This window comes from Nycticebus coucang, chromosome 18, assembly GCF_027406575.1.
Source record: "Nycticebus coucang isolate mNycCou1 chromosome 18, mNycCou1.pri, whole genome shotgun sequence".
Taxonomy (NCBI): Eukaryota; Metazoa; Chordata; class Mammalia; order Primates; family Lorisidae; genus Nycticebus; species Nycticebus coucang.
This window is the reverse complement of record NC_069797.1, coordinates 62,432,431-62,455,193: the sequence shown is the minus strand read 5'-3', so window position 1 is coordinate 62,455,193 and position 22,763 is coordinate 62,432,431. Positions and strand designations below refer to the sequence as shown.

Below are 22,763 nucleotides of genomic sequence, written 5' to 3'. Positions count from 1 at the left end.
TGATTTTATTCCAGAGTTACAGGGTTGGTTCAACATATACAAATCTATAAATATAATACATCACATCAATAAAATAAAAAACAAAGACCATATGATTCTCTCAATTGATGCAGAAAAAGCCTTTGATAATATACAGCATCCTTTCACGATCAGAATTCGTAAGAAAATAGGCATTGAACTTAAACTAATAGAGGCCATCTACAGCAAACCCACAGCCAATATCATATTGAATGGTATAAAATTGAAAATATTTCCTCTCAGATCAGGAATGAGGCAAGGATGCTCACTGTCTCCACTGCTATTCAACATAGTAATGGAAGTCTTAGCCATCACAATTAGGCAAGACAAGGTCATCAAATGTATCCAAATAGGGTTAGAGGAGATTAAACTCTCACTCTTCACTGATGATATGATCCTATACCTGAAAAATCCCAGGGACTCGACTTCAAAACTCTTAGAAGTGATCAAGGAATACAGCAGCATCTCAGGATACAAAATCAATACAAGTCAGTAGTTTTTATATACACCAACAATAGTCAAGCTGAAAAAACAATCAAGGACTCTATTCCTTTTACAATAGTGCTAAAGAAGATGAAATATCTGGGAATTTACCTAACAAAGGACATGAAACATCTCTATAAAGTGAATTATGAAACTCTGACAAAAGAAATAGCTGAAGATGTTAACAAATGGAAAACATACCATGCTCATGGCTGGGAAAAATCAACATTGTTAAAATGTCCATACTACCCAAAGCAATCTACAGATTTAATGCACTCCCTATTAAAGCACAATTGTCATACTTTAAAGAACTTGAAAAAATAGTACTTCATTTTATATGGAATCAGAAAAAACCTCAAATTGCAAATGCATTACTCAGAAATAAGAACAAATCAGGAGGTATCAATTACCAGACTTCAGGTTATACTACAAATCTATAGTGATCAAACAGCATGGTACTGGCACAAAAACAGAGAGGTAGATTTATGGAACAGAATAGAGAAACAAGATGAACCCAGCTACTTATCACCATTTGATCTTTGACAAGCCAATCAAAAATATTCAGTCGAGGAAAGACTCCCTATTTAACAAAGGGTGCTGGGTAAACTGGCTGGCAACCTGTAGAAGACTGAAACTGGACCCCCACCTTTCACTATTAACAAAAATTGATTCTCACTGGATAAAAGATTTAAACTTAAGACATGAAACTATAAAAATACTAGAACAGAGTGCAGAGAAAACACTTGAAGGAATTGGCCTGGGAGAATGCTTTATGAGGAGGACGCCCCCGGGCAATTGATACCAAATTACATTACTAGGATCTGATCCAACTAAAAAGCTTTTGCACAGCCAAGAGTACAGTAAGTAAAGCAGACAACCTTCAGAATGGGAGATTTTTGCAGGTTATGCTTCCAACAAAGGTCTGATAACTAGAATCTACAGAGAACTCAAACTAATCAATAAGAAAAGAATAAATAACTCCATTTCTATGTGGGAAAGAGACTTGAACAGAAATTTCTCTGATGAAGACAGGTGCATGGCCTACAAACACATGAAAAAATGCTCATCATCCTTAATCATCAGAGAAATGCAAATCAAAACCACTTTGAGATATCATCTAACTCCAGTAAGATTAGCCCACATCACAAAATCCCAAAACTACAGATGTTGGCGTGGATGTGGAGAAAAGGGAACACTTCTACACTGTTGGTGAGAATGCAAGCTAATACGACCTTTTTGGAAAGAAGTTTGAAGAACACTCAAGGGACTAAATGTAGACCTACTATTCGATTCTGCAATTCCTCTACTAGGTATACATCCAGATGATCAAAAATTATTTTACAACAAAGACATTTGCACCAGAATATTTATTACAACCCAATTCATAATTGCCAAGACATGGAAACACCCCAAGTGCCCATCGACCCATGAATGGATTAACAAATCGTGGTATATTTACACCATGGAATACTATGCAGCCATAAAAAAGATGGAGACTTCACATCTTTTATGTTTACCTGGAAGGAGCTGGAACATATTCTTCTTAGTAAAGTATCTCAAGAATGGGGAAAAAAATATCCAATGTACTCAATACTTCTATGAAATCAATATATAACCACCTACACACTCATATGAATGGCAAAACATAACTATAGTCCAGAAAGTAGAAGTAAAGAGGAGAGAGGGGAGGGAAGGGGGTATATGGAGGAGGGAGGGTATTTGGGGGGACCTCACCTAATGTGCATGATACAATGGTACATTTCAAAACTATTAAGAAATTAGTATAATTGTGATGGATGTGTTACTTAGTTCAATGTAAGCATTTCACATTGTATATCGAAGCAGTACCCTAAACCCCATAAATGCATCAATGTACACAGTTATGATTTAATAAAAAATAATTTAAAAAAACCACAGACTTAGGAATTCTTTTATTTTATTAAATCATAACTGTGTACATTAATGCATTTATGGGTACAATTTGCTGAATTGATATACAATGTGGAAAGCTTACATCAAACTATTAACATAACTATCACCTTACTTATTTGTTGTACTATGACATTTATACTCTACTCTTAATAGTTTTATTAATTAATTTATTTATTTATTAATTTATTTATTTAGAGATAGAGTCTCACCTTGTCACCCTCAGTAGAGTGCTGTGAAGTCACAGCTCACAGCAACCTCCAGCTCTTGGGCTTAGGTGATTCTCTTGCCTCAGCCTCCCGAGTAGCTGGGACTACAGGTGCCCACCACAATGCCTGGCTATTTTTTTTTTTTTTATTAAACCATAGCTGTGTACATCAATGCAATCATGGGGTACAATGTGCTGGTTTTATATACAATTTGAAATATTTTCATCAAACTAATTAACATAGCCTTCATGGTATTTTCTTAGTTATTGTGTTAAGACATTTATATTCCACATTTAGTAAATTTCACATGTACCCTTGTAAGATGCATGGTAGGTAATCCTACCAATTACCCTCCGTCCACCTATCCTCCTCCCTCCCCTCCCATCCTTCTCCCCTTTCCCCATATTATGCAGACTTAAAGAAAGATGGAGACTTTACCTCTTCCATGTTTACATGGATGGAGCTGGAACATGTTCTTCTTAGCAAAGTATCTCAAGAATGGAAGAAAAAGTATCCAATATACTCAGCCCTACTATGAAACCAATTTATAGCTTTCATATGAAAGCTATGACCCAATTATAGCCCAAGACTTAGGAATTCTTATATGACAATATGCAAACTCCTCTCTAGGACATAAGGCTCACCAGTACTTGGCATATTTTCCATCAGTCTTTCACGTTCTTTTTCTGTGAGTTGGATCCCCATGCATCCCAGAACGGCATCCAGATTATTGACATTAACCTTTCCTACCACAAAAACAAACAGGAAAAATACATGGGAAAAACACAAGTAAGCTCAAAACATTAACCAAAACTTCATGTATATATATTTTCTTAACTTGCCTGTTTTTATTGTAAATATTAATAGAAGAGAAAATACAATCTGTGTCCTTATAATGATATTTCTGCTTTTTAAATCTTAAAATTATTTTGATATTACACATTTAAGAACAATCTATTATTAATATTTATGAACATTTTCAGTTTCAATTACCCTTTAAAACTTCAATAACATTATAATGTTGTTTTTTTCACTTAACATTGTTAATAAAGGCTCATTGTTAGCTATATATGGCATCTGACAAGATAATCGAGGCATTCTGTCCTAAGAACATTAGACCCCATGATAGGACTCAAAGGTCTAAGACTTTTGAGGAAGGTCACCATGACCGTTTGGTTCCATGATTTGCTGAAGCTTGAATCTATGCCAATTACTGATTCTGACTTGGGCAACAGAAGATTTCTATGCTTTAAGCATTAGTTTCCAAAGTTTATTTTTTTGCACATGGCCTGGGCATAAGATTTAGTGGGATGTTGGTAATAAATAACACAACTTTTAACACATATATGGCTTTACATTTACAAACCACGTTATTGTATGGATTTCATTCCTCACAATAATTTGGAGAGAGAAGTAGAGTACAGTTTGTTCCTATTTTATCCTCTTAAATTTTGCACCTCTTCTGAATATTAAATTTTAACACAAGCTTCGTAATTCTAGCTTAACACGTACCAAGCACACAGAAACAGTCACTAAATAAATAGGAATGAAAATCTGTTCCTTTTTGCCTTATCTTGCAGGCCAAGCATGAAGAACAGATACTTTATGAGAGGCTCAAGCAATAGAACTTGGATTAAATCTTTCTAATATGGAATAGAAAGGGTTTTGGTTGCCAAGAGCCTCACTTAACTTACCATTAATGCTTAGTAATTACACCACATGTGATTTATCAGTGTTGTCAAAATACTGTTTAGAAATATAGTTTATTATGTATGAATATTATACAGAATTTATTTGAATTTTATAATAGGAATATAAAGCTAACCTACCTATTACCCAGGATAATAATATAAAGAACTTTAATTAAACATCCTATAAAGTTAAGCAACAGTGATGGGTTATTATTGTGTGTGTAGCATGCAAATTTCTAGAAATACTATAATAATTAATGAGTAGTTGCTATGTTCTAGCTATTGTTTCAAGCAATTTACATGTATAAACTCATTTGTCTTCTCACCATAACCCTAGGTGGTATGTAATTTTATTATCTCATGTTGTAAATGAGGAAGCTGAGACAATGAGAGACAAAATCAACTTCCGGTGGACACCTAGCCATTAAGTGGGAGAAGCATTCTGGCATCAAAGTCCATAGGCCTTTAACAACTTCACTAACAAAAATTAAACTTTCAAAATAGGGACACAATGTGTAAAAATGAGACAGCACCATGAACAGCATTCATCATAGACTTTTGCATGCAATGCTCCAGACTGCCACTTCATTCAAAGGGCCTAGAAGTGTCAGGAGGCAGAACTCTACCTGTAGGAGACTTATTTAAGTATTTAAGTATTTAAGTATCCCTCCTCCTTCTGTCCTGGTTCTAAGAACTGAGGTAAGATGATAGTAAAGCAATTCACAAGCCTTTTCCTTTGTCTTATGTTTATTACTAAACTGCCTTCAATTAAAAATCAAAAAATTTAAGAAGAAACCTAAAGAATTAGTAGAGTAAAATTCATTGCAAGATATTATTATTAATAATAATAATTATTATATATATTCTGTCATTAGATTTATCTTTTTAAAATAAATATTATGATTTTCTCTACACAGTCATAATATTTTTAACTTAACAAAACTTTATTTTCCTATTTACTACGTAAATCTTAATTTGAAGTCTTTAGGTAATAGTGAGGAGAAATATATTGCACTATTTTAATTTAAATTATAATCTTAAATAATGAAAATTTAAAACTCTAAGCATTAAAAGCAAATATTTTATCATAAACTTGAAAAACATTAACATGTATAAGTTTATGAATATTGATAAAATATCATTAAAAACATAATATGATGTAAATATGAAGGTTATGTTTTAGAAATTTATCATTCACCAGTAACTTTTTCAATCTTTTCGTTTTTTTTTATGTTAACCTTCTCATTAACTTGTAAGAAACACATGTAAATTAAATATTGAAATGACATCAACATACAAATATAATATGAATTGGCTAAGGAAGGTCATCTTATTTTTTTTTTTAGATACTATATTTTGTTTTTGTTTTTGAGACAGAGTCTCACTTTGTCACCCTGGATAGAGTGCTGTGACATCACAGCTCACAGCAACCTCAAACTCTTGGGCTCAAGCAATTTTCTTGCCTCAGCCTCCCATGTAGCTGGGACTATAGGTGCCCACCACAACACCTGGGTATATTTTAGAGACGGGGTCTGGCTCTTGCTCAGGCTGGTCTCGAACCTATGAACTCAAGCAATCTACCTCCTTCACTTCTCAGAATGCTAGGATTACAGACATGAACCACAGGTCATCTTATTTTTACTTCCTTAAAAACATAAAGCACGTGCTCGCTTCGGCAGCACATATACTAAAATTGGAACGATACAGAGAAGATTAGCATGGCCCCTGCGCAAGGATGACACGCAAATTCGTGAAGCGTTCCATAGTTTTTAAAAGAAAAAATAAAAAAATAAAAAAATAAAAAAAAAAACATAAAGCACATAAAGAAAAAAAGCTATAAATACAATCTCATTTCTATGAGATTCAGGTCAAGATCATATTCATACTAATACATCTGTTGCAACAATGCAACTTTAACTAAAAAGATATTTAAGAAAAGAAAATTTAAAAAAAACAGTGCAACTTTGACTTATTGATCTTTCTTCTACTATAACAGTTTTGAGATTCAGGCATTCTTTTTTCATAAGGCCTTTTTTTCCTCCTTTGCTTGTTTTGTTTTGTTTAGTTCACTCACCTTATAGGATAAACTATTACTTTATTCCTTCACAAAGAATAAGATTTAAACTTGGTACACCATTCTACACTATTTCAAGTGGGTTTTCAACCTGTCTTCTATTCAATAATTTCCTGCTATTTTTATAGGCCTAGTCAGAGTTTTATTTCCTTATACTGCATGACTACTTTATTTTTTTTAGAAAGAAAGTTTTATTTGTTTATTTATTTTTGAGGCATCCCAACAAGTCAATCAAAGAATAAAAGTTTTAAAGAGTGGGCCTGGAGTACCTTCACCATCTACAGTGAGGACAAGTTGAAGGCCCCTAACTCCATGTCCACTCAGCCTTTATTACAATGTTTTCAATTAATCACCAATTCAATTAAAACTAACCCCATATGTCATTGTTCTGCTTTACCGCATGTTTCCTACCACACTATTTCCTAACTTCCTTATTGTTTGATTTATTAGTCATTTTTGAGGTCCTTCACTAACTCTAGATATTTTCTACACTGATTCTTAATGGGTATTTATATGAATTCATAAATGGAAACTAATTAAACAAAATTATCTTACAAATAGATGTTTTTTTCCCAGAACTTCTAAAATATATTAGAAAATGTGTTTTCTCTTCTATTAAATAAAAAAAAGTCTTGATTTTCCCTACCTTTATGAAATAAATATTTTTAAATGGAAACTTGGGGAAAGTGAAGAACCTTTAACCACAGAAATTGAAAATAAGTTTGCCTAATAAAATAACAAATATTTATTGACAAAGCATAACTTATGTAATACATTTGCTAAATCTAATGTGAGAAGAATCTCTATTCCTCTCTATTCACCTGTCAAAGCAAAGTAGGCCAAACTTAATTTCTATACTAAAATCAACTACAGATCGAGAAAGTATGAAAAATGTGCTTGTTCTTAGGCAATACTTGGAAAAACAAGTATGCATGAATTCCTTGAATGTTAAATTTGTCTGAAGGTAGTCTTCTCTGATAAATCCATATCTGCATTCTAACAAAAATTCCTGGAGGGAGTTTAAGGGTTGAATACTTGGAACCATTTATAGGGGATCTAGGCCCAAACCCTAACCCCTGGGAAGCTCTTTCTCAGGTTCAATCCCAATGTTATATTCTCTGAAGAGGACATGCACAAGTGATTAAAACAATTTAATTGTAATAAAAATCCCTGCTCTTTCCCAAATGTCCATTTTTCTTTATGCATATTATTTTATCAGTGACTTTGTATGTATTTTAATTGATACTAAATAATAATACTCTTATTATGTTAAATGATGAGCAAGAATAATCAATGGTAGGAGGTAAATTCTACAGATAACCTTAATCTCAAAGAAAGCTACATAGCCCTTCCCCCAATGTTCAGCTACCTAGAAGTTAGTTATTTTAACACCATGAATAGGCAGTTCCATTGTAACTAAACTATGGGTTGTTCCATTGAGGTAACAAGAGCATATTTTCTAGAATGAAAATTGTAGCTCCACATGTAATTTTAGTTTTCCTATTAATCTAGAGAAAATATCAGCTGCAAAGAAAACAAGCCCATATATTATAAAGAGTACCACATGTTCTTTACTGATGGATCAAAAAAGTAGAACAGAAAATGGACAAATACATTAACAGAGACATTTCTTTTAAAAAGCCCCCTTTTTTTTCCACAAGAGGAAAATAAGATAGGATGTAAGTAAATGACTTCTGAGTAAGAGATGAGATTAGGAGGTTGTTAGGAACTATTCTAGATATACACTTGGCTGTCCTGAAATTTTAGCCAGGTTAACCTTTTTGAGTTTTTAATATACGGTTTGGGATTGTTTTGTGCTTCAGAGCACTTTAGCTTTAATTTAGTATTTGTTAAAATTAAGAATTGGTTTCCAGTTTATCCAAGTGGAATTGAAACCTGAAAATAGAGCTTGGATCATGGCTTTTGTCCCAAGAATGTCAGAATCTGCACAATTGTTTAAGTAGAGGAGTGCTTCTGCACATTTTGTCCTGCATGCTTTATGGCCCCAACACCAATGATAGCTGATGTACTCTGAAGTAAGAATGTATCCCACATCTCTCATTCCTCTTTTTCTCTTTCTTGTCTATGTAAATGGGTAAGAAGAATGGGAGAATATTTTAGTGATTTTCTGCCTTTGGTAATTATTTTCTTTTCTTTCTCCTTGTAATTTTTTGTTGTTGTTTTAAGGTCCTTTCATCTTATGTTTTCCCCTTTAACCTTCCCTTTTATAACTGTTATCTTTTTACAAATCTTCAGTCCAGATTAATTAAGAGGGAGATGGTGAGATGGCTGACTATAAACATTGGTCACCAGATTGCCCCCAAAAGAAGAAAAATATACAGGTGAAAAAACATAGCCTATGTGGAATACTTAGGGAAAGGTGTCAAGATTTGCCCTTACTGAAAATTCCACAGGAAGAAGTTGTAGAGAAAAAGAAGGAGTAAGATATTAGCAAAGACTGACCCCCACAAAGCATTTGGAATCTGGTGAAAAGGGCAAGTGGAAGTGTTTTACTTTTCCTTCCCTCACATCTGTAGCAGTCTGCCAGCTCCTCATCTGTCAGAGAGCCCTTCTAGTCTCATGAATCCAAGCACTGCTGCCATTGAGAGCTTCTTGACAGCAGAGAACTGCACTGCAGGCCCACATAGGGTCACTTTCCTCCACCATAGATCCAAGCTGAGGCAGTCAGCACTACATTGTTTATGCAATCAATGGGTACCTCTATCCTGTTTGGGAAGTCATAGCCCTCAGTGTCCTTGTCACTGGATCCCGCATGAACATTCCCCAGCACCCACTTGGACTGTGACAGAACAGGGAGACAAATCAGAGCAGCAGTATTGCTAGAGTTGTGGTTCATAGGGCAGGCTGCCCCTAGGGGTCTGGGAAGTGCCTGAGTGCTTTCTAGGACAAAATAAAAGTGAAACATACACTCTCCTGCAAATGAGAGCTCCTTGCTCAAGATCCAAAATTGTCTATATTTCTCTCCCTCCCCATGGAGTCTGTATGGTAGAAGAGTTTCCCCACCCCAGAACAAAAAGGACATAAAGACAGAGACTTCCATTCCTGTCCCAAAGCTGTGAATATAGCCACCTCTGCTCCCAAGCATGAGCCTTTGGAGTGGGTGTGGTACAGATAAACAGTCTATTCTTCCAGGGCAGGGCTGAAGGTACAGGTTTTGCACAGAGGGTACGGTTCATTTCCTCACCTTAAAGGATAGGCAGCATTCTTAGCTACTGTCCTGAAGGGGAACTCTCAGTCTCTGGGTCTCTACATCACTGGATCCACATCCAAAGTTGTCTAGCACCAACTCTGACCGCAACAGACTTAGAGGACTGTGAGTCCTAAGAGAACTGAGTTTCCTAGGGCTTGGTCATCCAGGGTGGGTCACTTCTCTGAAAGGAGAGTGGGCTTCTAAAAAAGAGACCTTTCTTTTAAAAAGCTTCCCCCCACACACAAAAGGAAAATAAGATACAGTACACCAAGGGCCCCTCAGGACAAAGGGAACTAGAATGCCATCTTCACCCCATTTAGGGGCTTCTTCTCCCCTTCCTTGCCAATTGCTATCAAGGCAGTTACAGCTGTTTCCACTCAGGGCCAACAAGACTTCCACAACGGAGCTGCCACCTCTGACAGAGCTCCTCTGTCACACTCTATCACATTCAGGCTTCCACAAAATTAGGGACTCACTCCTTTCCATAAAATCAGCATATTGTACCCCATAAATGCGGTAATGTACACAGTTATGATCTAATAATAAAAAAATAAATAAATAGCTGTAAATAAATAAAGCCTGTTAATGTACCCAGGGACAAAAACTACTGCCTCCACTAAGAGAGAATAGGACTAGCAGTCCTCTTGGCAGTTGCCCCGACTCTGCTGAGAGAAGCTTAAGCCCCTGGAGTCAACTTCCTGGCACAACTACACCTCTCCCACCAGAGCATTTCAGCAGTAGCCCCCAGCCATTCGTGGAGTCCAGCAAACAGAGGTTTGAGCTTTTCACTACTACCCCCTGGTATTGCCACACCATGAAGGGAGCTGGGAATCTGGGTGCATTTGTGTACCCCAAAACCAAAAACTAACACTTCCACTGAGAGAGGCTTCCTCTTCTGGGAGTAACCTACCCTATCCGGAGGCAAATCTGTGATGCACTGCCCCCTGCCACCTAAGCATTTTAGCCACAGCCCACAAGCCAGTCATTCTGGTAGTCCTAACATAGCAGGTTGAGCTGCCTCCACCACTTCTGCTGTAATTGAACAAGTATGGGATCTGGAAATCTGGGCACTTTTGCACTCCTAAGGACAGAGGCTGCTGTCACTGGTAAAAGAGAGAGGTATAAGCTGCTTGCACACCCCATAGATGTCTTCTTCTGCAAGTCTCATCAAGAGGTACTCATCAATCCTCTGGTAGGCTCATGGTACATCCTTCCTTCTCCTGCCTGAGCATTATTCCTGACCAGTAAATCACCCCAACCTTCCCTTATCACAGTTAGCAAACAAACTCAGGAAGGCTCAAGGGCAAGATCACCAGCCTGGTCTCAGTCTGGTCCCCCTAGAACTCAAGTATGCCGGCCAAGTGTCTAGGGACTGGAGATTACATAACTTTGGCCACAACCACAGGCACCTGCGCACTCTCTCAGAGGTCTACAATCCAACCAAGCCAAATTACCAGCAATGCCATACTGGGTACTTAACCAAATGAACTGAAAGGCAGTGAACCTCTTCCTTTCTTTGCTGAGCAGCAAAGTTCTTCAAAGAAGAACTAGGGAACCACAAAGATATCTATTTTGAGCCAAGAGAAGAATTCCAGATGAGAAGAGAATGAAGATAACAATTTTGGCAACAAGAAAAAATGGCTATTTCAACACCCCTAAAAGATCACACTATCTCTCCAGCAATGGACTCCCAATGAAAAGGAAATGTATAAAACGTCAGATTAAAATTCAAAATATGGATTGCAAGTTAAGATGAATAGTTTCCACGAGAAAGTTAAAAGCCAATAGAAAGAAGCCAAAAAAAAAAAAAAAAAGAAAAAGGATGTGAATGAAAAATTCACTGAAGAGATAAATAATTAAAAACACACACACATACAACTTACAGAAATTAAAGAGATATTTAGGGAATATCAAAATACAGTGCAAAGTTAACAGCAGAAAAAGGAATTTCAGAGCTTGAAGAGAAGACTTTCAAATTAATCCAGTCAGTCAAAAAATTTTAAAAAGGAATTAATACACTGAACAAAGTCTTCAAGAAATACAAATTTTTCTTGAAGATTATGGGATTATATAAAACACCCAAAGATAAGAATCATAGAGATCTCTGAGGGAGAAGAAAAGCAAAAAGCATAGAAAACCTATTTGATAAAATAATGGATGAAAACTTCCCTAATGTTGCTAGAGACTTAGAGATCCAGATGAAAAAGCTCAATGAAATCATGAAACATTCATTGAGAAAGGACATCACAAAGGTATAGTCATCAGACTGGCCAAAGTCAACATGAAGGAGAAAATACTTCAAGATGAAAGCCTCAAGTAATTTACAAAGGAAAACTCATCAGACTAACAACACAGTTCTTAATCAAAACTTTAGGAGCCAGAAGGGATGGAGGTCCTTTCTTTAACCATCTCAGTAAGAATAATTGTTAGCAAAGAATTTTGTGTCCTGCAAAAATAAGTTTCATAAATGAGAGATAAAGTCTTTCCCAGACAAACAAACAGTAAGGGAATTTGTAACCACCAGACCAGCCCTATAAGAAATACTTAGGGAGTTTGAGTAAACATCAAAATAAGAGGTCAATATTCACCTATATAAAAACACTCAAAAGTGAAAAAAATAAAACCTCACAGCTTTAATAAAATAGTTACACAAGGAAAAATATAAAGCATCTAAGTTAACAAACAATATAATGTCTGGAGGAGTATCTCAAATATCCATAATAGCATTAAATGTAAATGGGCTAAATGCCTCACACAAAGGACAAAGATTGGCAGAATGAATAAAATGACAGCCCAAATATCTGCTGTCTCCCAGACCCACCTAACTTGCAAAGATTCTCATAGTCTCAAGGTAGGGAGAAGAAAATAATATTACAAGCAAATGTAAACCAAAAGTGAGCAGGAGTAGCTATTCCCATGAACACTTTAAACCAAAAATAATTATTAAAAAAAATCAGTCTATAATGATAAGAGATCAATTCAACAAGAAGATATAACAATCCTAAATATATATGCATCTATCATTACAGCTCCCAGATTCATAAAATAAATACTACCAGAATAAAGAAAAAATAAATAGCAACATAAAAATAGTGGAAGACATCAATACTCCAGCAACAGAACTAGACAACTCATGAAGTCAAAAAATCAACAAAGAAACACTGAGATTTAAATGGGACTTTAGAACAAATGGACCTAACGCATTTATAAAACATTCTACCCCCAAACTCCATAATGTGCATTCTTTTCACCAGCACATGGAACGTGGTTCAAAATAGACCATGTCTTTAGCCACAAACCAAGCCTCAATTTTTTTTAAAAGATGATATTATACCAAGTGGAATAAAATGATGTTTCAATTCCAAGAGGAACTCTCAAAAATATACAAACACATAGAAATTAAATAAACTGCACCTGAACAGTCTTTGGGTCAATGATAAAATTAAGATGAAAATTAAATTTTCTGTGAAATGAATAATAACAGAAACTACCAAAATATCTGGGATACAACAAAAGCAGAGATAAAGGGGGAAATTTATGGCACTAAATGTCTATGTCAAAAAGACAGATCACAAAATAGTAACCTAATTTCACACCTCAAAGCCCTAGAAAAACAAGAGCAAACCAAATATAAAGCTAGTAGAAGAGAAGAAATATGAAAGATGAAAGATCAGAGAGAATTAAATGACACTAAAACCAAAGAAACAACACAAAGAATAAATGAAATGAAAAGTTGGTGCTTTGGAGAAATAAACAAAACTGATAGGTCGCAAGGTAGAACAAAAGAAGAAAGGGGATTCAAATAAACTCAATCAGAAATGAAAAATAAGACCTTGTAAGTGATATCACAGTCATACAAAAGAAGTCATCTGTGACTACTATGAACTCCTCTATGCATATAAAACAGAAAATGTACAAAAACTAGATGAATTCCTGGTAACCTGAGCCTCCCAAGCTTGAATCAGGAGGAAAGGGGAAACCTGAACAGACCAATAATAATTAGTGAGATTGAATCCGTAATAAAAAAATCTCTCAACAAAAAGAATTCTAGAACCACAGGGATTCACAGCTGAATTCTACCAGACCTAGTTAAAAAAAAAAAAGGTACAAATTCTACTGAAACTTCTTCAAAACGATCAATTAATGAACCATTCCTAGTTCATTCTACAATGCTAATATTACCCTGATACTGAAGTCAGGAAAGGACACAACAGAAAAGAAAACTATAGACCAATATTCTTGACAAACATAGATGTAAAAAAAATCCTCAACAAAATGCTAGCAAATCAAATTCAAAAGATAATTTACCGCAATCAAATGGATTTCATCTCAAGGATATAAGGATGGTTCAGCATTCACAAATCAATGAATATGACTCACCACATAAATAGAATTAAAAACAAGAACCATATGATCTTCTCAGTAGATTCAGAAAAAGCATTTGATAAAAACCCAGCATGCTTTCATGATAAAAGAAAAAAAAACCTTAACAAACTGGGCATAGAAGGAACATACCTCAAAATAATAAAAGCCATATATGACAAACTCACAGTCAACATCATACAAGTAGGCAAAAGTTGAAAGCATTCTTCCTAAGAACTGGAACAAGACAAGGATGCCCACTTTCGCCACTTCTATTCAACATACTACTGGAAGTCCTAGAAAGAAAAATCAGGCAAGTGAAAGAAATAAAGGGCATCCAAATGGGAAAAGAGGAAAACTGTGTATGTTGGCAAATGAAATGATCTTATATCTAAAAAACTTTAAAGACTCCCCCGAAAGTCTTCTAGAATTGGTAAATGGATTCAGTAAATTTTCAGATTATAAAATCAATGTACACAAATCATAGCATTCCTACACGCTAATAACAACCAAGCTGAAAGTCAAATCAAAAACTCAATTCCATTTAAAATTGCAGCAAAAAATAAAATAAAATACCTTGGAATATACTTAACCATGAAGTTGGAAAGACCTCTACAAAGACAACTACAAAACACTGATGAAAGAAATTATAGACAACACAAGCAAGTTAAAAAGCATTTCATGCTCATGGACTGGAAGAATCAATGCTGTTAAAATGTCCATACTGCCCAAATTGATTTACAGATTCAATTAAATTCTCATCAAATTCTAATGTCATTTTTAATGGAATTTGAAAAAATGATTCTAAATTTCATATGAAATCAAAGAAGAGCACAAACAGCCAAAGCAAAAAATACAAATCTGGAGGCATCACATTATTCAACTTTAAATTTTACTACAAGGTTATAGTAACTAAAACAGCACAGTGCTTGTATAAAAGTAGACACATAAACCAATGAAACAGAATATAGAACCCAGAAATAAAGCCAAATATCTAAAACCAACTGATCTTCAACCAGCTGACAAAAACATACACTGAGAAAAAGAAATCCTATTCAATAAATGGTGCTGGGAAAACTGGATAACATCATGTAGAAGAATGAAATTGGATTCCTATCTCTTACCATATATAAAAATTACCTCAAGATGAATTAAAGACTTAAATGTAATATCTTAAACCATAAAAATCTTAAAAGGAAACACACGAAAAATTAATCTTAACATTGGCCTACGTAAAGGCTCCAAAAGCATATACACAAAATCAAAACTAAATAAATGGAATTTAATGAAACCAAAAAGTTTCAGGACAGCCAAAAAAATAATCAACAGACTGAATAGACAACCTATGGAATGAGAGAAAATATTCACAAGCTTTACATCTGACAAAGGACTAATATCTAAACTCTATAAAGAACTCAAAGAAATCAGCAGCACTTCCTACCCCAAATAACCCCATTTAAAAAGTATGCAAAAGACATATAGACATTTTCAAAGGAAAAGAAACAAATGGCCAATAAACATGAAAAATGCTATCGCTACTCATCAGGGAAATGCAAATTAAAACCATAATGAGATTCTACCTTCCCCCATCATAATGTCCATTATCAAAAACTCAAAAACAATATATTACTATTGGTGATGTGGCAAAAGGGAATGCTTTACACTGTTTGTAGGAGTATGTCTGTATAAATTAGTATAACCTCTATAGAAAACATTATGGAGATTTCTCAAAGAACTAATAGCAGATTTACCATTTGATTCAACAATCCCACTTGGGATCTACTCAAAGAAAAATAAGTCATTTTATAAGAAAAGACACACTCATATGTTTATCACAGCACAGATCGCAAAGATGGAACCAAATTATATGCCTGTCAACTACTGAGTGAGTAAAAACATGTAATATGTATAAAACATGTAATATGTATAATTACATTTATATATATTTACAGTATACACACACACACCATGAGACTTAGCCATGAAAAACAATGAAAAAATGTCTTTTGTAACCACTTGGATGGAAGTGGGTAAGTGAAGTAACCCAGGAACAAAAATACTAAACACCTCATGTTCTCACTTACAAGTAGTAGCTAAGCAAAATGGGTATGGACCATCATACAGAGCGAGATAATGGACATGGAGTCTCAGGTGATGGAGAGTGGGAGAGGGGTGCAGGATGAATAATACCTTTTGGGTATAATGTGACGGGTACACTAAAAGCCTAGACTTCTCCATTCTACAACTTATCCATGTAACAAAAAAAACATTCGTAACCCCTAAATCTATTAAAATAAAATTTTTAAAAATGGATCTTTAATAGTAACTACAATCATATTCTTAATATTGGTGGATAAAATTGGTGAAATGTAATTTTGTTTAATTTTTAAGAAACTAACTTACTGTTAGCCTAGGTTATTCTAAATAACATTTTAATATAAGATTATTTTCCAATTAACATTATATGCAAAATAAGCATTCTTAGAGGTTATTATATAAAATCTTATATTCTGGTTAGGTGCAGTGGCTCACGCCTATAATCCCAACACTCTGGGAGGCCAAGGTGGAAGGCTCACTTGAGCTCAGGAGTTCAAGACCAGCCTGAGCAAGAGCCAGACCCCATCTCTACCAGCCTGAGCAAGAGCCAGACCCCATCTCTACTAAAAACTACAAAAAACTAGCTGGGCATAGTGACGGTGCCTATAGTCCATCTACTCAGGAAGCAGAGACAAGAGGATTGCTTGATCCTAAGAGTTTGAGGTTGCTGTGAGCTATGATGCCATAGTATGCTATACAGGATGACAGAGTAAGACTCTGTCCCAAAAATAAATAAACAAACAAACAAACAAAAGCTTATATTTCAGACTGTGTTGAGTAATTTAAATATATCTTCACTGCTTACCATCAACTGAAAGGTTTTTTGTAAGGTCATTAACTTCATTTTCTGCAAGTCTCATATTCATGTTTTGCAAAATAGTGCCCAGTTTACTAACATCAACAATCTCTCCTTTAAAAAAAGAGAATAACATGGCATATGAGTAAACTCTAATCACCACACTTTATTTAGTATTATTTGCTGGGCATTATAATTACCATAATGGACAAAGACTAAGGCCCAGTGAGATCTGTCAACATGCACCACAAATTGTAATATTAGAAACAGAAATAAAATATCTTCTCCTGATGTATTTCTTGTTAGCCAGCTAGTTGGGCAACTGTTTAGCAACCAGTAAGAAGGAAAAATATCTCTGTCTTTTGGCCAAAAAATAGTATTTTCTTTTCATTTTTTCAACTCCGAAACTGCATCTCAACTTTTATTAAAATTTACGATCAGTTTTTATTTAAACCATTTATTTTTTTAAAGAGCTGAAATAGTATCTACCATATTTGCCATGTATGTAATTTTTGCCCAAATTTTTGAGGGAAAAATAAGGATGTGCATTATACATGGGTAGTACAATTCCATATCTATACAAATGTTTTAAATTATTTTCTTTATGTTTATGCATTAAAAGTATACCTCTAGAAAGCAATAATGTCTCAATGCAAAATTGTACTCTTGAATACAGTACTTGGTTTGTTGAACTATAACAATGAACTTGCAATGAAAGCCCATGTTACAAAAAGTACAAAAGCAATGGACTTGAAAATCCAACTTGCTGTGATACCTGGTGGACTAACCAGCCAACTGCAACTTCTTGATGTATCAGTGAACAAGCCCTTTAAAGCCCTTGAAGAGTGGACATCATGGATATAGTCAGCTGGTAATGATTTAAACAGAATCAAGAAAGCATCCATCGCCCAGGTTTGTAATTGGATTCTAAGATCATGGAACAGTGTAAAGAAGGAAGTGGTTGTGAAATCGTTTAAAAAATGCAGCATCAGCAATGCTATGGATGGAAGTGAAGATGATGAAATTTACTGGGATGAGTAAAGTGACTCTTCAGAAGACACCAGTAATGTAGACATTGAAGAACATGATACTTCTCCTTTTGACAGTGATGAAGAGCTCTTGGCCTTCTATAATGCACAAATATTGTAAATTTGCTCCTGGTACATAAAATTTCTTATACCTTGTATCTGTTCTTGTGTTGTATAATTATTTGTTATATAAAATGTCTTGTACTATAATATGTAAAAAATAAATGCTAAAATTCTTTTATCATACAAAAAAGTACCTAAATATAAACAAAGAAATTTTTGAATTAAAACATTAAAATGAAAGATTTTTTTCCTAAACATTTGAGCCAAAAGTGTGGGCCTGTATTATACACAGGAGAGCATTATACATGGCAAATTACAATTTGCCCCAAACTGGAAAATCTTCAGAGTATGGTACTACTTTCTGTGATAGAACAAAGGATTGTCTGCTAAAATACATCCAGATCTATTAAAAAGTATATATATATTATCAAAATATAGTCAAAGGTGGCAGAAATCATAATTTAATAATTAGAAAATTATAAAAATGCAAAACATGAAAATCTTACATTCACCTACCTTTCCTACCATTGATGGATGATTTCCTACCATCTAATTTTTGATAGACTTTTCCATTACCTGTAAGAAAGGTAAAAATCAGGTCACAAAAAGAAATGTGGTGATTCACTAAGTCATTTTAAAAAGCATAACTTCAGAATGATAGACTTTATGATTTTCCTGAAAGAATTTATGATTTAATCTCCAGTAAACATAAAATTATAGGATGAAAAGTTCTTGATGGGCCCTCTCTTCCTACTGATTGACCCCATTTTCTAATTTCATCCTTTTTCCCTATTGATTCACTCCCATTCAATTTATTTTCTCTTACCTCCCAACTTAATCTTGGGGATACCTTCTCTGGTTTCTAAAGAAAGAACAGAAAATTCTTTGTCCTGATGGCAGGATTGGTGATTGACAGAGCAGATTATTCCCAAACTATCAAACAAAACAGTTGGGCTTTCTTAAAGTAGAACTGCTTGAAATTCATTCTGAACATTTTTGAAAATCTTTTCATTTATAAAATTTGCTATCAAATAAAAGGCAATTATGAGGTAATTATGGACATTCTCACAAAACTGTGCACAGCCATAATTTCTACAATGTTATTTGAAATGCTCACCATCAACCGATGTTTGATTCATTAGCTTCAGACTTCCTTTAAGTGCAAGCTCTGGCCCCATATTTTCTAGGTCATGTTTCATACCACTAACTTTGAACTCTTCTCCTTCAAGAGGTATAAAGGTAGATCATTCCAAATACACACACACACACACACATGAATTTATGGCTATCCAGCCTTAACTGCCATATGTCTGAACAGCAGATGCAGAATGAGATGCACTCATTTGCATCAGTAGCCATCATAGGAATGTAATTTATTTAAAATTTATATAAAATGATGGGACAACTCATATATACCAGAAATGGGATTTAATGATCTCCCTTCAATATTATTTAAGAATATTGTGGGAGGTGATCTAATTTTTTCATTATATAATTAATCATGAAATTTAATTTCACTGTTTTAATCCTATATTTTTATCTTTACCTAATCATTTGTTTTGGGCCCATATAATGCTTTTCTGCATTTATTCATAAGGAAAAGAAATACTGCCAAAATCTCCAAAATGTAAAAAAATTGCCATCTTAACATTCCACTAAAGTTTTACTGCTCAATGCAGGTACTCCATAGACAAACCCTAGGAAATTAGATACACGTTTTCCAATGAAAATGTTCAACATAAATGGATAATAGGAATAACTCACTAAATTAAAATCAGAGTAAAGAACTAGGATCTTAGATTCATAGTATTTTCTTACTAACCTGTTATAGTTTTCACCGAATCCATTAATTTACCGAGATCAATCTTTCCAGCTATAAAAAAGCCATAATTGAGAGAGAGAGAGACAGAAAGAAAGAGAGACAATGAAATTGACCTACATATAAATGATCAATTCACTTTTTGACTAAAATTTCAAGTCAATTAAATTAAATTGATTAATTGCTCAGTGCAATGCAGTTGTGGGATAACAGATTTCATACTTTTATCCAATAGACATTATTTTTTGCCATCCAGAAAACTTTTTCTTTTTCTGATTAAAAATCCTTAGCAAATACTATTTTTTTTTGTTTACTAGTCACACTTAGACTAGACATTGCTTATTCTGTCATATATTATAAACTTTCAATAAATTATGAAACTCTCCTTTAAAACATAACACAGGAGATTATCTGAAAAAGTACCAATTGATCAAAAGAAGCATAAATATATGTCATCTGAATATGAGAAGGGTAGCAGGTATCAGAATTTACTGTTTTCTATCTTTCACTCATCTTTAAAGGCCTTTATACCACCCATCAGCATATTATGATAGATCTATCAGATATAAATAACAAAGACACAAATCAAGTCTCACCAAAATGATAGATGTATCTATTAAGGCAGTACAGAAGCCATCATTTCACAAAGTCAGATTTTACTTTTCCCTACAAAGTACAAATTTAATCTCAAGAATTTTCTCAAAAATACAAAATGAAGAAAATTCTTGACAAGGCCATTCTTTTCATTCATTGGCACCTAAAACAGTTATTGTTGGGGTTGTGTAGCATAATGAACTCTCCTCTGCACTCCCATTTCTTTGTAATTTCTTATTTATTTTCATTCTTATATTTTTCCATGCCTTTCTTTTCTTCTTAATTATTACTTAAAATGTGGGACTCACAGTGGATTCAAGAATAATAGCCAGAGTGTAGCAGCATTTCTGACTAAAGAGTCAACTGATTCTCAAACTTAAAATGAAATGACATAGTTGGTATTTCTTAAGGTAAAGTGGTAATGCCTTCTGAAATGTTTATGAATAATCTTTCTCTTAGGACATAGAATTGTTATAGAAATTCTCATAAACCAACACGCAAGCTCCACTAATGGAAAATGATTTAATAAACACATTGCCATTTGAAATTCTCACCATCAATTGGCAGTTTATTCACCACTTCTGAGTGTTCCTCATCTTTAAGTTCTGTTTCCACATTTTTTGGAACTTTTTTCATGTCACTGACATCAACCACTCCTTTGAAGAAAAAGAAATGAAGACTTTTAGAAATATTGTGAATATTATCATGATACCATATGATTAAAAAAATTGCCTATACATCCTTACATACAACCACTGGATAAACAGAGAACTGACCTGACAAACAGGCAATTGGGCCTTTAGATAAAGACTATCTCCTTAATTCCAGTATAATCTCTAAATGATGGGCAACAGAATATGCAATTACAACTATACACTGTATAGTAAATTAGGATAATGTAGATTGTTGATCCAGTTTCACCAACAGGTACTTACTGTGTGTTGAGATCAAGTCCGAAACTTTACCAAAACTTTTCTTGACCTTTTATTGTGTTGAACAAAAATTTAGCTTTCACACCACAGTAGAAGACATGTTAATGACTTTGGAAGCAACAAAGAATACTGAAGTCTTATTGCTAAAAATACTGACAATCTAAGTTCTAACTCTAGGCATTCATACATAAACATTTTATTTTAAAAAGTATGGGGATAGATTTTTAAAGCTTCTAAAATCATGATGTGAAATTAAGCACTAAACTATAATGTAGTAGAAATAATAGAGGTCTTAGATTTTTAGTAGCATTACTCTAATATGTTACTATAACAGCTAATTCTACTCCCATTGGTATATATATCTATCTTTATGCCATCACCACACACCATCTTAATTACTGTAACTTTGCACTAGGTTTAAAATTTGGAAATGTAAGTCCTACAACTTTGTACTTCTATCTCAAGATTTTTTAGGATATTTGGGGCCACTTGCAATTCCAAATAAATTTGAAAATTAGATTTTCCATTTTTGGAAAAAAATAGCTGTTGGAGTTTGAAAGGGATTCTATGAATCTGCAGATTGTTTAGGGTAGTATTAACATCTTAATAACATAAATGTATCCACCTATGACATGGATATATTTCTATTTATTAGAGTCTGTAATTTTTTAGCACTGCTTTGTAGTTTTAAGTGTACAAGTCTTTCATCTCTTTTGGTGATTCTTTTACCCAGTATTGTAAATGGAATTGCTTTCCTAATTTCATTTTTAGATTGTTCATTGCTGGTGTATAGAACACAGCTTATTTTTGAATGTTGATCTTGTATTCTGTATTTGCTGAAATTTGAATTTGCTTGATAGCTTTCCTGTGAAATCACTAAAATTTTCTACATATAGGATCACATTATCTATGAATGTAGTTTTAAAACCTAATTTTATTTCTTCCATTCCTATTTGGGAATCACAGTAGTAAAGTTGCTGAATCAAATGGTAGATCTATTTTTAGTTCTTTATCTCCACATTGTCTTCCATAGAGTTTGTACTAATTTACATTCCCATAAACCATGTATAATAAGCATTCCCTTTCCATCACATCTGTGCCAGAAGCTATTGTTTTCTGACTTTCTGATAATGGCCATTCTGAAAAAGGTAATATGGAATCTCATTGTGTTTTTAATTTACATTTCTCTAAAAATTAGTGAGATTGAGCCCTTTTTCATGTTTTCTAAATGTGTATTTTTTTTTTCCTGCTTTTTGGCCGGGGCTGGGTTTTAACCAGCCACCTCTGGTATATGGGGCCAGCACACTACTCCTTTGAGCCACAGGAGCTGCCCTCTAAATGTGTATTTTTTTTTTCTTTTGAAAAATGACTGCTTGGGCCTTTTGCCTACTTTTTTTTTTTTTTTTTTTACAGACGAGAGAATGAAATAGAGGTCAAACATTTCAGGTGACAGATGT

The 22,763-nt window shown here is 34.0% G+C and overlaps 1 protein-coding gene and 1 non-coding gene across 2 annotated transcripts in view; one reads left to right on the top strand and one right to left on the bottom strand.

The window, feature by feature from the left end:
- LOC128571138 (EF-hand calcium-binding domain-containing protein 13-like) overlaps positions 1–22,763 on the bottom strand; it is a 104,926-nt gene that overhangs the window by 19,832 nt on the left and 62,331 nt on the right. Inside the window, exons 10-15 of the mRNA XM_053570775.1 lie at positions 20,929–21,030; positions 19,784–19,834; positions 19,079–19,183; positions 18,478–18,537; positions 16,880–16,984; positions 3,284–3,385 (exon numbers count right to left, since the gene is read on the bottom strand). Coding sequence (XP_053426750.1) covers positions 3,284–3,385; positions 16,880–16,984; positions 18,478–18,537; positions 19,079–19,183; positions 19,784–19,834; positions 20,929–21,030 — 525 coding nt within the window. The remainder of the gene's footprint in view (positions 1–3,283; positions 3,386–16,879; positions 16,985–18,477; positions 18,538–19,078; positions 19,184–19,783; positions 19,835–20,928; positions 21,031–22,763) is intronic.
- Positions 5,994–6,100, top strand: LOC128571315 (U6 spliceosomal RNA). Its single transcript, XR_008375747.1, has one exon. It is a non-coding gene; the product is annotated as a U6 spliceosomal RNA (small nuclear RNA).